Genomic DNA, 15,770 nt, shown 5'->3' with positions numbered 1-15,770 from the left:
TCAGTCAGGCTACATGTGCAAAGACGAGTCCCTACGTTCTTGGATGGATGAAGCTGCAGAAAAGTAATTGAGTTGGGAAAAAAAATGCAACAATAGATAATGGAAAATTAAAAGTTAAAGTTAAAGTTAAACTAATACTACGTTAAGTCTCTTTTTTTCCAACACGGAGAAGATTTTTCTAAATGAAACAAGACAAAGATGCTACTGTCACGCTCAATGAGGCTGCGTTTCAACACAGCGGCGTTTTGGGCTAAATGCTAATGTCAGCATGCTAACATGGTCGCAGTGACAATGCTAGCATGCTGATGTTTAGCAGCCATGATACCATATTCACCATCACAGTTAAACCTGTTTGCATGTTAATGTTCGCTAATTAGCACCTAACACACAGTGCAGCTCAGGCTGATGTGAGCGTCATTAGCGTGCAGGCCATAAACCAAAGGACAAATTTGACATGATGGTGACGCTAGATGGAACATCATCAAAGTTATTATAATTAACCCTGAGGGAGATATGAATGTCTGTGCCAAATTTTGTCACAATCCATCCCATAGTTTTGGGGACATTTTGCTAAAAACCAACCTCAGGAAAAGTTCAGTGATCACAAAATTCGCTTGGCTTCTTCCTCTGGAGACTGTGAATGTCTGTGTGGAGACCACTCGCTGTTCAGTGAGTTAATTATGACAGAACAGAAGGAATTTTACTGAGTGAAACTCTCTCCATACACTGGAGAATTGATTTAGTAAGAATATTTAGTCCGGTGCCACTCTCCCTCTGTGTCTTTCACTGGCAGAGCTCCATACCTCTCTGGCCATTTTCCAACTTATCTCCAGCACATCATCCCACCCCCACCTTATCCCCTCCACACACACACACACACACACATCTCCTGTCTCAGTCTCTCATTCCCTCTCAGACATCGCACCATTGCTGCTACTACGTCTGTGTCTCGCTCTCACTCTTTGTGGTCACACATTCACGCCTTTCTCGCCGTCTGTGCTCCCCCTGACAACTCAGTATTTCATTCTGTCCACCACTTTCTGTCCTATCCTCCCTCTCACTCCATTTGCGGTTTGCCAAAGTGTGTGTTTGTGTGTTTGTGTGTGTGTGTGTGTACCTTTGTGACAAATTACCGTCAGATATTGAACCAACCTGCCACCTGTCTGCTACACGCTGACTAGATCCACGCCTGTAATCCCAACCGGCACAATCACTCATCCCCTGCTTTGTTTTGCTACCCCTGGATCAACCAACTCTGCTTGTGTGTGTGTGTGTGTAAGTTGTTCTAATAAGAAGTAGTACTTTGAAGATGATATTCAGAACATAAAACAAAATTAAAAAAAGGAGTCCTGCAGCTGTTCTTTCCTGCAGCATCCAGGACACTATTTATTCCAGATGACAAGACAGACTGTGTCATAAATCACACGCACGCTCACACCTACTAACATGCACACACATCATTCTAGGTCATGATCAGGTCAGTCTATCTTCACTGCAAACTGTGCCATCAGGGGAAAAGGAGAGGTTTAATTTGAGTGTCACTGCATCAGCGTGCAGCCATGAATGTATGTGAGTCAAAGCGTGCATGTTTAAATGCTCCCGGCTGTTGTCTGCTATCCCTGGTTGGCATCACAGCACCATATGTCTGTCTGTGGGGCTGTGCTGACGTGTGCCACCGCTGGAGACCAGGCCGACTGCGCACACAGGACAATGACAGCTTTATGCCTGCATGCAATACTCCAGCCAATAGTCACATCCTGCAGCCCTGTGTGGAGTTATCATGTGGAACTCAGTACCACTGGCTTACAGAGGTGAGACAGCAGCGGTGATGGTTTCTCACCTGCTGAGTTAAATCTTGACAAAGTTTAAGCTTGTGGTGCTTGTGCGATAATTAACAGTGCAATAATTTGTAGAATTTGCTGATACAGGGTACAAGCTCAGGGCTGTTGGACCAGACACGCTGTATGAAGTTACCATTTCTTGCTGGAGATTCAAACAACCACAAAGACACACAAAAGAAAGTCAGAGCAATCACACACAGCCGAAACAGGATCACAGAGACACACAAAATGACTAGAAAGAGACACAAAAGAATCCCAAAGTGAAACTAAAGGCATATAAATTTGTGTCCCTTTCAGTCTGGATGTCTGGCTCCCACATAGGAGTGGTGAGGGACAGCAGCTATATGTTGATGTATTTTCATACTGTAATATTTAAAGTTGCTCTGCATTTTTTATTACGCTGAATGTAACTATTAAAATACACCTCAATACTGCCAAGAACTAGGGCTTTAAATCTTTAAATCTGAGTTGTTGTTTTTTTTTTTTTTTTTTTTTACTAATTTTTAAAAAATGTGCCATTCTTCTTTAAAACTGTGGTCAAGTCTGACCTCTCCATTCATAAGTTTCTAAATCTGCCTCTGTGGCTGTCTACAGGTGGATGTGGTCCGCAGCCTCGATTTGTAGTGAAACGTCCCTGACAACACATTGTCATTGATTGACTCACGCCGTTGCCATGAGTCAATCAATGAATCCGTGTCTCATGGCTACGCTTGGCTGACCATGAGAGGACCTGCTGGGCCGGAGCGACACCAGCCTCCAGCTGACGACGGCTCAGGTAAACACAAACACAGTCTCCTGGCTGCAGCGCTAGTGACACCTCATGCGTGTTTATCCATTATAACCATCCCCAATGTAGGTCGATCTGTCAACCTTAAACAAACGCAGCACATAAGTCATTCAACAGCTCTTGATACCATCACAATACAACATTGATTAAAGGGGATGTGGGGGGGGGGGGTCTTTTAGAAGGTAACTTTATGTCAGTACCAGAAAATGCTGATGTGGGAGATACAGGATGGTGTTTGAGGGCAGATTAGATCAGTGGTTTAGCATAAAACAAACTCCATGCCAAGTCTAAAATGACTGAAATTAGAGGCCAAAGTCTCTATAGATAGCATTATCGTCATCATCATCATCATCATCATCACTATTACACCGATAAAATACTCAGGCAGCAGGCTACAGAGGCACATGTCTCCTAATAGCTACAAATCAGCGGTGTGAATTGCATTGACCGATTCATACCTTGGTTGTCCTCGTCCATGTCTGCAGCCTATAAATCGAGATCTCCCGAAAATCGGTCACAGAAACTTCCGTTGTGCGAAAAACGTCTTGTTTACGGCAAATGCGCGTCAGCCTAATTTCCAGGACGCATTTGGCACACAGGTTGTCTAACGGGCATCGTCTTCTTTTTTAGGAAATGTTGTGGCCATTTACGCCTCGCAGTCGCCAGGCAGCGCTCCGGGTCCTGTCAGTCAGTCAGAGAGCGGTGTGTCTCTGCGGCGGCGGCGGCAGCGGCGGTGGCGGCAGCGGCGGTGGCGGCAGCGGCGGCGGCAGCGGCAGCGGCAGCGGCGGTGTCTTCCTGCCCACAGTGGCCCGCCGTGTTATCGCTATCCCTCTAAATATGCCTTCACTCCACTCGCACCGGGAGAGTAGTTGACATGGCTTCGTCAAATTGTCGAAGACACGGTCCAGAAGTGCTCCGGATGTAAGGTCATTTTGTTTTCAAAATAAAAGAGTCGCGCTCACTCAAAGGCGTGCACACATTGCTCATGAAAGCTGTTCCTTTTATTTTGGTACTAGAAACAGGAAGTCTTTGTCATACCTTCGTTGAAATTGACACCGGTTGTTAATCCCATCCACAGCCCGTGCTGCGCGTCAGCTTTCATCACCGCCCGGCCCTCACGTCACTCCAGGCAAACCTGACATAATACCCAATAAATAATATATATGTCACCTATAATGATTATTGGACATAGTTTCATTTTGCTGGCTGTACCCTTCAGGAACTCAGTACTGTTGGTTGGTTTTAGTTGTATTTAATTTCCTTGCTGGAAAATACCAAAATAAACGACATATTCTAGTGCATACATTTCTAAGTACTGTACTTAGTGCAGTTTTGAAGTATTTGTACACCTGCATATTACATGCATATTCATTTGATGTTACTTTATACTTCTACTCCTCAAATATTGTACTTTTAAGTCCGCTACATTAGACAACTGTAGTTACAGGTTTCCAGATTCCGATGAATTAAAACAAAATACAGCTATCAAATAGATTATGATGCATTATTATAGATAAACCTATCTTGCAGTATATAAAGTAATAAAATTACCTTTGCCTTTACCATCTGCAACATTAAAGGGATCCCTACACACGGATGCATCAATATTTATAATCAAATATTACATCATACAATCTGCATAACAAATACTTTTACCTTTGCTATTTTGATGCTAATACAACTATACTTTTACTAAATTAAAACCATAAAATGGTGATCAATACCATAATGTGAAAATATTGTTACAAGTGAAATCTCTCCATTCAAATTTGAAAGTAAAACTACAGTAATATTATTAGAAAATTATTATAATTAATAGTAAAAGTACTCATTAAGCAAAATGACACCTTCCACAGTGTTAAATGATTACATTCATTAATGTGTATTCAGTAGATTATTATAATTATTAATACACTGTAAGCTATATTTTTATGTTTTAATGGAGGTGGAGATCATTTGAAATACTTCATGTTCTCGAAGGTAGTTTAATGTACATTAATGTGGATTGTTTTATAAAATGATCAAAGTAACTAGTAACCATGTAGCTGTGTAATAAATTTGTCCTGGTGAAAAGCATTTTGCTCTGAAATGTAGCCGGCTTGAATAAAAAAATAGCAGAAAGATGAAGATAGATAAAGAACAGGGACAGCATTAAGCATGCAACACATTCTAAGGACAAGGACAGATAGAAAGATTTGTGGTGAGAGCTGTGCACAAGAGCAGCAATAATAAGCTAATAATAATCTATTGCAATAACCTAAGTGAACAACACAGCTGCACAAAGTGCTGTGAAGTAACATGTTGTATCAACATATAGTACTCTGTAGTGATCCAACAAGCAAACAATCCAAAATATAGAAGACTCATTTCAGAAAAGACTGTAAGGACTTCTGGAGACTGTTATACAAGCTGAGAGAACCACCAGGTTAGGAAATAGTGGAACAGAGAATACACACACACACATATACAGAGAGAGAGAGAGAGAGAGAGAGCTTTGCAGAGCTTGTTTCTACAACACACGTGGTTTCAATTATAGCATTCCTGCCTCCGCACAGAAGGAGGGGGTCTCACTTCCTGTGTGCATTACTCCAGTGGTCAAGCATGAACAGATGTTTTAATGTATTCATTCATTTGTTTATTCTTAGGTGTCTCTTTTGGGCAAATGTTTCACTCTCAGTCCTTTCTGCTAAACAAAGTGACATCCTCCAGACATAACACAAATATTTGTTCTGTTCAAGTAGATGAAAAAGCAAATTATTTACCTCCTTGTTCAGGTATACTCAAACTGGGCTTGACTGATATATCATCACTTAAAATGTAAATTGTCAGTTTCACTTTCACGACTTGATACACAGATATGATATACTGTACTGTGTCCTCCTCTCCAGAAATTAGCTTTTTCATCTACTGGAAAAATAATGACACAGGGCGTGCACAGACTCGGAAGAGTCCTTTTCTGCAAGTTCGCATCAGCAGGGCCAAAAGGATTACACAATCCAGTGAACCTCCTCGATCCAGTGTAATCCAGTCTGGCGCAGTCTGGTGCCGAATAACAAGAGAAAGAGAAAATGGAGACCAACAGCAAGACCCTGAAGTTACACCTTGGTGTTCGCACTGGCCTGAGGTGGTGGGGCCGGTAGATGTGATTATATCAGGTGGGATGTTTGGGCACATGCATCCAGACAGTGTTTGTTTTCTCTGCACTGTGGCATGAAGCATATACTATGACTGCCTAACCATGTGTTTTAAAGGAAAAGCAATTCCCAGATATTCCCACTTAGTTGAGTGGGAAAAACAGAGGAAAAAGTCCTCAGTGAGAGTGAAAATGTGTTAGTTTGATTTCTTGGTCCTAAGTTTCAATCTGGTGGTAACCAGGAGGAAGAAAACAGGAACATAGAGTGTTGAGTGAGGGGGAGTCTAGGTGAAGCCTATGGACCCAGGAAGAGTCTTTTTTACTTCCAGTCCCACCAGTTATGAGGATTTACATACTCGGTGGATTGATGCAAAGTAGTTAGCACACAGAGCAAACCCTGATTTGAATATTCCCTGTGCTACGAGTGTAAAAAATAGGTCATATGCATTCTGTTGGTGATAGCTTTCCAGACATGGTTAGACAAATGCAGTGTTACTGTCCATTTCTGTCAGTGCTGGACCTGGTCAAGCAGAGCATCCTCACTGAAAGTCAGAGTAAGTTCCATTAAAAGCAATTAGATTCCTGAGTTTCTCTGGCACACAGACACACACACACACACACACACACACACACACACACACACACACACACACACTATGCTCTATTCCACATAAATGTCATGCTAATGTGTTTATGAGTCATAAGAGAAACCTCTGAGTGTGGCCCAGATATCCTCAGTGATGAGAGCGAATGTGAGCATCCAGATGCAGGTTTTAGCGCTTTAAAATCAATACATTATCAATTTGACTCAATCATTTTTAGAGTGTGTTAGACTAAATGGACATTGCAATGAGTCTATCACTTCCAGACCACAGAACAAAGACCTTAAAGTCATCACAAAGCAAATGTCCAGGCTGGAAGTGAACATGCTGTGCAGGGTTTTCAGGCTGTCTGACTCTCTGTCTGTTGCGCTGCTGAGGGTGCGTACCCCCAGGGAGCCGCACGTCTGGCAGATTAGGCCGACCATCATGGGAAACGTCTGTGGTACTCCTGACCGACTTCATGTGACCTGATTGGGCAGTCACACCACTTCATATGCTCCAGTCACCACAGTAATGCCCAGGGGGCAATCACCTCCTCCTTTTCAAAAGGCTGATGCCCCCCCCCCCCCCCCCCCCCAAAACTCATAATTGGTTATACAGATAAGCAACCCCCTCACATCCTTAACCTCTGTTACTCTACCTCCACCTCCCAAAAAAAATCACTCCCTTCATAACACAATGAAGTATTACATCGTATAAACCCCCTTTAAGTATCTGAATCCCTCTCTTCTCTGTGAATATCAAACAGACATTCCTGTATTTAAAGCAATGCCACAGTGAATGTCACCATATGAATACTCTGATTTTAACTCCCGTGTGTGAGTGGTATTTTGCTGATTGGGACGTGAGCACTACATCGATCCACACTCAGATATTGTAGCAACTACTGGATGGATTGCCATGAATATTTGTACACACAATCATAGCTCCCAGATGATAAATTCTTATGTGTTTGAGCCCTTGGCTTTTCCTCTAGAGCCATCATCAGGTTCAACACTTTGGTTTGTGACTAAATACTGCAAAACTAATGACATCAACCATCAGCCTCAGCTGACACAATGGACTTAACACAGAAATACTTCCTTTTTGTAAGGGATATTATTTAGATAAAGGAAACTAATGCTGACTTGGAGGTGATTTTTTTTTTCCACTGATGCTGCTCTAATCTTTCTCTAATGTATTTATACCTCAAACCCTGAACTAGACTGTCCTAAACCAGTGGATGTGACAGGGTTTCACACCTCCTTCCTGTTGTGGAGGTCAACCTTTGGGGGATGGCATGTGTGCGTGTGCGTGTGTGACAAAGGTCACAGGAAGCAGAGTGTGACAGGATTTCCTCCTTCCCTCACTTTGGTTTAATATCCATCTCTGCATCTCGACCACTTCTTTCCTGCCACCATCTGATCGAAGGGCAAAGTTGAGCTGGTTTTCTGGATCCAAGGACACATATGAGTAGAGTCTTTATTTGGAGTCTGTGTGCTGAGCACAAAGACAGCAGTGTATGCCTGAGAACTTGAACGTAAAGCTGTGTGTGTGTGTGTGTGTGTGTCCCTACATCTAAAGTACAATCCTCCTAGACCTGCTGTGGTTACATAACCAGCCGTAAAGGTTATTCTTCCTAACAGTATCACCGCTGAGCATATAGTTCATTCTGAATCTTTACAAAAACCTTCACCATCTCTCAGATATGAAATGAAACAACAAACTAGATGAAGCTGAGCTCATGAGCTACCCAAGAAGTCATTTCAGTGATTATCACTTGAGCGATTATGTGATCAGGATGCTGTGTAACAGCACACAGAGGAGTGCAACAGGGGGGTGTTACAATAACATGAGATAAAAGCATGAGGCATCAATAGCTGAATTATGATCCTTTAATACCCCTCTGTATAACATCTAAAAAATAAGCTGTTAAGTCAAATGCAGCTGACAGTTTACACAGAAAAATTTTATGTATTACTGTACTTAATATACTGATGCTGCTAGGAGGGAAATAATGCAAAATCAATTGTAATATTTATTCTTTTTGCCGTATTCCAGCACAGAACTTGTTGCACAGAGTTTTTTGTTTTTTGTTTTTCTAGTACTAGAGGATTTAAAGCAAATAAGTCAAATGGAACTATTGTTTTTACTGATTTTTGCTGTCATGTACAAAATTAAAGTGCAATTTTCCGACAAACAAATGCAGGAGTGAACAAAATTACAAAAAGTTCACAACATGAAAAGAGAAAAAAAATTCACATTGACACCCATTAAAATAGGTACATATGGTCTTTCTCAAATATAACACAACAAATATTCCTCCTCCACACTTCCCTCACTCTCTCCGTTTGGTTTCCTGCTCTTCTCCTCCCCCACCCCTTTGATTCAGTTTCGAGGTCAGCTCTGAGCTCGTCTCAGCACCTGATCTGATCCTTTTTAACGTTTTGCATATGCCTCTTGTCCACGGTCAACAGCATGTAAATTGAAGGTGTAACTTACATCTATTTAAATAACCACAAAGAGGACGTTATACAAAGTAATGGTCTCCAAAGCACTTCCACTAAAACCTCAAACTGAGGGTTTACAGACAGTGGATTAATGTTTGATTACATTTTGCATCAGTAATCCATTCTCCATGCTGGGATGTGGTGTATTAATGTGTGTCTTTTATAAATGTCCTGGTTGTTAAGTGAATAAACAGTTCCGATTTGACGCACTTGGAGCGTTCGGTTTGTTCTTGTTTTTCATTTAGGTGTCTTGATTCAGATTTTAAGTAAAGCAGGTTTGTTCTGAGCAGGGGCTGATTTTCAACCTACCACATTCATTGTCAAGCACAAGGTTGAAGGCAGACACATAAACAGTTTAGATTTTTTTAAATGTAAGTGCAACAGAGTCATGATCTAAAGGTTATAATATATGATGTGGATAAATGCACAAAAAAAGAACAGATGAAAATCAAAGTTTGAACGGCCAAAATAAATAGACTTTCTGACTAGAATTTAATATTTTATCCAATGTGTCACTGTTGTGTAGCTGTTTATTTTGTGTGTGCATGTGTTTGGCATCATATTGACCCAGAAACTCAGGGATATACTCCATGTTTCCAACGTAATTTAGAAATCTCCTCAAATTGATAGTAAAAGATCTTTTACTATTGAGTTTAGGAGGTTTGTAAAGTTTTGTTTGACAGTACTTATGCAGGCTTGGGAGAGCAGACCACCAGACTCATCTGCTGAAGGAGAGGCAGCAGCTCTCAGCTTACATGGAGCATAAAAGACAACATTAAACAAACAAGAGCTCATCTGTGCATGCACAGTGGCAAAAAAAAAAAGATGACACATCGTACAAGTCTGAAATTAAACATGGACAAAGGTAAGTCAAATACTGAAATTCAAAATCAAAAGACAACAAATCTAAAGATCCAACACAGATAAATTAAGGGTTTATGAATAATGTGCATGGACGTAGGTTGTACATCAAATATACTGCACTGCAGCTTTGACTGAATCGCTGCCATTTCCATTTGCAGTATTATCACTCTTCCACAGTCAGTCAAATAAAACACATGTGAGCTGCTGCAGATGCCAAAGGCTAAAACTCTATAATCTTTACTCCACAACCTTTTTTTTTTTCTGAGGGTACAAATGGTGGTTGGCAAAAACAGGGTAAAGATAACCCGACTTATCTTTTCATCTATAGATCTCTCTCCCGCTCTCTGCCAGTCCTCTATGATAACCTTATTAAAATATTCTCCTCTGGCAAATCCCTGAGAAATAAATCCTCTTTTTCCAGAAAAGGGGGGCGGGCAGGAGGGTTTGTCTATCACATGGAGAAACACAGTTGCCGTGGCAACCCCTAATGGTTTCACACTGCAGACTGGCATCAGAGTGACTGGTTAGGATAAGTTTGCTGGGGACATTTTGCGCTGAGCGAGGGAGTCAACCTTTTGTAAATCTGCTTAAAAGAAGTGCACGTTCAAGGGAAGTGCTGAATGGGTCTGCTGGCTATGGTTCATTCATTATAGTATTCACACTCTATAACACAGGAGTGGATCAACGAGGATTTTTTTAATTGATGCAGATCAGAGAAAGAGGATGCAAATACATTAACACATTAGCACAGGCTAAATGTATGTTTTCTCTTCAGAAGTACACATTTTGTAAAAGTTACCTTAAACAATAAACCACTGTGTTAGAGTAAAACTGATATTATAAATCATGACAAATGAAACAGCAGAATTAGTTGAGCAGGAGTAGAAATTCTGGCGTGGTGACAGATAGTTCTTGTTCCTTTACTTCTTCATTACCTGCATAAGTCTCCCCTATGTCGTCCAGAACCCTTTCAAAGAGGCTGACAGCTCATGATGTGTTTCCTACAGATAAGAAAGGTTCTCCAGTACCGTGATAGGCTGCTTCCCCCGTGTGGACAGATCTGGTACTGCCGCACATTAATGCTCACAGCATAAGAAATAAAGCATTGACTGGGTCAAGTAAAAGGAAAATATGTGAAAAGGAAAATTATGCATCTTTTGTATTTGACTGAATTAAAATCAAATCACGACACAAAAAACAAACTGAAGCGGTTAATTGCATTTCAGTGTTGCTCAGCACAGAGCAGTGTAAATCTACTGTTGCTAAAAGCAAAGCACTGTCATTAGTCTTTATGAAAAGGTGCTAGGGAGCTTCTTCTTTTTAGGGGTGTAGACGCATCGTACATGTCATAATGAAAAAAAAAAAATCAACTGTCCAATCACAGCTTGGTAGTGAGACCTTGGGTGAAAACCTGTGCGGATCTGTTTTTGTGTACGCATTTTAAATCTTCTGCAGTCTCTCACTGTTTGGGTGGATTCATCTAATATTCAGTCAGGCTTGCCCAGTGGCCAAAGTGAAATGCTTCAGTCCATGTCCACGCGCTGACTGATGAATTTTATATTTTACTGTTTCTCAAAATGACCAAAACTGTGGTTCAGTGGTTTTATCCAGCATTTGTGAATGTGGCTGGCAAAGTACCAGAATTTAATGGAGTAAGAGAGTGAGAGCTTAAACACCATATAAGGGACACTTTGTTTATATTTACTTTTGCTGAAACATTGGAGCAATATTTGAGGCTTATAAAATGAATTCAAGCTTGTGTTGAAAAAAAAATAATGTGCAAAAAAGTATAGCTAAATTGGAAAGTACTACAGCATATGTTTATTCATATTTCCATAGTAGTTCCATTTTAAAAATGGCATCAGGCACGACAAGAAGACCTGCCACTTACAGAAATTCTCCAGCCCTGAACAGGAAGGGCCTGTATTGAGCCGCAAGAGTCAGCTCTTTTTCCTGCAGGAGCTCCGGCCCTTCAACATCTGTGGCACCATGCTGTTTTCTGAATCTGTGGGAATTTCCACATTTTGCTGTCTATATGTTGTTTGAAGATACAGTATGTAATGGAAAATGGCATCCATTTGTAACGGGAATGATAATAAAAAGATTTTTTTTTTTTTTTTTTTAAACTGACACTTTGCCAATTTAATGAAGAATTACAAAAAAAAAGGCTGAGAATAGTGATTTCATTAATTTATTCCTTTTCAAATTCAATCATCCCTATCCTCAATTCTCTGACTTGAAAACCCTGAATACACATCATCACAGAAATAAGCACTAGGGACAAATGCAGCTACAAAAATAGTTTTGAAGGTAACATTTTTCACGAATGTCACCTTTCAAGTGCCACTGATACACAGAAACACAACAGTGAGTATGACAATCTGTGTGTACAGACAGAGAAGACATGCAGCGATTCCCTTTGAGACTGCACTTACTGACAGACTGTAAATTCCCAGCAGAACAGTTGTGGCAGCTGTCGTGTTATCCTATAACAAACCACTGCTCAAAGACCACGTACCGCTTATACAGCTAACCCCAACCTCAAATAAAGTGTCCGAACCAAAGAGGGCAAAAAACATGCTTGTTTGTGTCATGCGGTGGAGATATTTACTTTTTAAATTAAAGTGAGACGGTTCCAGTTTATTCTGTGAGATGTTTACACTGACGCCTAATAAACATACATGTCAGACGATAAAGAGAAGCTACAAAGTTCCACAGCAACAGTCATCCGTTTTCATGTTCAAATCCACGCCGCAGTCCTCGATATCCAGAGAAACGGCAGTGTCAAAATCCACCCTTCGTCCACCACAGTCTTCACAGGCAGGACGAGCGGCTCCCGACTCTCAGGTGGCGACTTAAAAAGGTGCATCTTTTTCCTCCGCCCTCACATATCACCGCTCACCTCAGCTTGTTTTTGCAGACATCACTGCTGTCCTTCCCCTGCAAAGGCACTCGGCTCGTGTGACAAGGGCTGACCACAACAATCAGTTGTGTCACACTGTCGCATTGTTATACCAGTCTGCAGTCTGAATTTCCTCTCCACGCATTGCTGTGCAGCACCAGCCAGTTTTCTTTAGAGGACTGAAACATGACAGTGCTCGCAGTTTATTGTTTGGAGTCCAAATGCAGGCATTGAAGATTGATCAGTGGATTTCAATGTGTACCTGTGAAGAGACAAGGAGGCTGTCAGGCAACACACTACATACAAACTGGAGGACACCTATCCGTCTTGGCAAATCGCAAATGAAGACATGAATGAAAATGTTAACGGGACACTTATCTCAAACTTTATGTCAGCAGCATACACTGCACGGCTACCAGTTTATTAGCAAATGCATTTAGAGCTGAAACCACTAATCACTTGCTCAATTATAGGATCAACATCTAATTAATTGGCTACATTTATAATAATCAGTTAAATTGTAAACAATATAAGCAAATGAAATTTCAGTGGAAGCCCTGTAAATTATGAAAGCATCAGTTGGTATGTAATTATTAAATTGCATGGTAAAAATCAGTTGAAGTGTCAGTTGTTGAAATAAGTTTCACTACCATTTAATTATCACTTAGTCATAAAAAATCCATTCAAGTGTCAGTTGAATAGCTAATAATCAAAACTTTTAAGATCTTTTTTTTTTTTTTTTTATAGAAAAATGCAAAAAATGTGCTAGTCCCAGTGAATGTGAGGATTTTCTACTTTAGTTCTTTTCTATGATAATGAATTGAGTCCTGTGATGAAAATTAGAGCTAGACATATAGGCCAATATATAGGCTGAATAGGCTGATATTAGCTTGTTGGAAATATATTGGTATGGGTTCGTATATGGGCCAATAAATAACAAGTCACATAAATTAAGGTAAATGAAAACTGTCACCATTACACAATCTGTCCACCAGAGAGAGAGCACTGACAAGTTGATTGTAAAATATCCCACTCAGTACATGTCTTGGTCATTTAAAAATAAATAAATAAATAAATAAATAAATAAATAAATAAATAAATAAATAAATAAATAAATTTTAGAAAAGCAAATAGAATAAAAAAAATTGAAGGGATGTGTATCAAGATTGCTTTCTGATATGTGCGAGTGTTCATTAGGAAAAAAACAGCAATTTTTTTAAGCAAAAAACGAAATTAAACAAATATTTAAACAAATATCAATATAGCTATTTGCCTCATAAGTCCAGGACTGGTGGAGCTATAATGGACATATTTCTTTAACAATTTTCTGATATTTTAAAGGCCACTAAGGAAGTTAGTTGTAGCTTTTATTGTGTTATATAGAGAGCTGTATATTTAGTCAGACCATGTTGTGTCAGTCATCTTCACAGCACCACAAAGTTAAGCCGCCAAGGTGAACATAAAGCAGAACCAACACTATAAAAAACTGAACACTATAACCTTCATGGAGGTGGATGAAGCCTGTTGTATATGACAGCATGAGTTTAAGGTAGGTGTACCTAATAAACTAGTTAAAATGCATCTGCTATCTATCTGCAGGTGACAGTTATTTGAAACAAAACATCTCGTTGGTTCAACCTCCACAGCCAACCAACCTAACTCAGAATTAAAGGGCCTTTCCCATCAGGTGTTGGCTTATTGACATTAACCAGCTGGTAAACTGGAAATTGAACTACAGCTTGTGCCTTTTACTAAACGAGAGTTAATTTGAATGAATTACCTGTAATCTGACATTAAACATCATCGAGGCGACGAGGTAGATATAGGGAAATCTGATTCGCAGTCGCCATGCGAGATCAAAAAATATCAACAAAGTCCTCGTCAAGCCTTTGGAAAATACTCCGTAAGACCGACCAGCGGAGCCCGAAAACCGGAGCACTAAATAAGTCAGACCCGCCATAAAGGCGAAGTCTGCCTCGGCGGTATCTCCGGAGACTCAGTCAGCTAATGCGGAAAGCAGGCGAGGAAAGTGACTGATGTATGACAGCTCATATTTCTATCGCTGTCTGACTCCGAGCTCCATTTTTGTTTTTGCACGGGTCGGTTGTGTTGGCAGAGCTGCTCCACCCCGACAGCTCCTCCACCGATCCCTGTTCTGGTCACCGGGGGGACTGATGACGGTGTGACACACGGATGTTGGAAGACTCTATAGGGTCCTTTATGCCCCGAGTTTAGACTCTCAGGTAGACTAACTAAAAAACATACAGATATGTACTGCTCATAGATCTGAAAGAAAACGAACTAGGGATATAAAATGATCAGTAAATATTAGTTAGGAAAAAAAAATATTTATAATAAAGTAATAGGTTGTCTGGGTATATTGCATTAAACTCTTTTTAAATAGCCCTCTTGTTTTATTATTATCATTTTTTAATCATGGTGGCATATTCAAATACTTCTTGTCAGTAGTGTCTAATAAAACAAAAACTGAACAAAGAAATTAAAGCCTTTGTCCATCTTATGTCCTTTAAGGTTGCTACTAATAATTATTTTAATTATCTTACAATCTGTCAATTATTTTTGAAAACTTAAGTCCGAGGAAACGTGTTCAAATGTCAGTCCAAAACGCAGAACAGTAGCGAATCACAGTATTTGAAAAGCTGGAACCAGTGAATCTTTGGCACTATGTTTGATAATTGACAATCAAAACTGTGGTAGATTAATTTTCTCTCAACCATCGAACAGGTTAATTGGCAGGGTCAGTTTGGTTATGATACATGACCCTTGGATGTGTCTGTATGTTATCATAAAAACAGATTAAGTGATTACTAACACAATATTTATCACCAATTAGCCACATTTTGTGTCAGTTTAAAAACATAAATATTTATGTACAAATCAAACTTAGACTATAAACAGGGATACAAATACCACAGGGGTGTGTGGGAGTGTAAGAGTGCTAGAATAAATATTGTAATGTAATTAGTTACTTTATATTACATTACACTGATGTATATACCTCCACGCACGTATTTGTAGGTACAATGCATTTTTAGTATAGAATATGATCAGACTTAACTATCCTTTAAAGCATCTGATTATTGATAGAGAACGGGTCACTGCCCGTAAGGCAGAGTTCAGGGAATAATTTC

General features: G+C 40.0%; 2 protein-coding genes across 2 annotated transcripts in view; both read right to left on the bottom strand.

Moving 5' to 3' along the window:
- LOC139617792 (cytohesin-3) overlaps nt 1–3,272 on the bottom strand; it is a 37,980-nt gene extending 34,708 nt beyond the window's left edge. The window contains exon 1 of the mRNA XM_071473725.1: nt 3,087–3,272. Within this exon, the coding sequence (XP_071329826.1) occupies nt 3,087–3,105 (19 nt within the window). The 5' untranslated portion in view covers nt 3,106–3,272. The remainder of the gene's footprint in view (nt 1–3,086) is intronic.
- Nucleotides 3,273–11,891: 8,619 nt separating this feature from the next.
- On the bottom strand, nt 11,892–14,810 carry LOC139617776 (salivary gland specific protein SAGSIN1). Its single transcript, XM_071473722.1, has 2 exons — nt 14,399–14,810; nt 11,892–12,880 (listed from the first exon to the last, which is right to left on the bottom strand). Exons 1-2 carry the CDS (start codon nt 14,576–14,578, stop codon nt 12,860–12,862), a joined length of 201 nt encoding a protein of 66 aa, XP_071329823.1. The 5' UTR covers nt 14,579–14,810; the 3' UTR covers nt 11,892–12,859.
- Nucleotides 14,811–15,770: the final 960 nt, after the last annotated feature.

Source organism: Trachinotus anak, unplaced genomic scaffold, assembly GCF_046630095.1.
Source record: "Trachinotus anak isolate AG129_WGS33_773 ecotype Australia unplaced genomic scaffold, CSIRO_AGI_Tana_v1 ptg000003l, whole genome shotgun sequence".
In the NCBI taxonomy this organism is placed as follows: domain Eukaryota; kingdom Metazoa; phylum Chordata; class Actinopteri; order Carangiformes; family Carangidae; genus Trachinotus; species Trachinotus anak.
This window is presented reverse-complemented; position numbering and strand designations above follow the sequence as displayed.

Coding starts and splice junctions, on each gene's coding strand:
- LOC139617776 (XM_071473722.1), bottom strand. CDS start 14,578: ATGGCGGGTCTGACTTATTTAGTGCTCCGGTTTTCGGGCTCCGCTGGT. Junction 12,881..14,398: donor TGTTTAATGTCAGATTACAG/GTAATTCATTCA, acceptor GTCTCTTCACAG/GTACACATTGAAATCCACTG.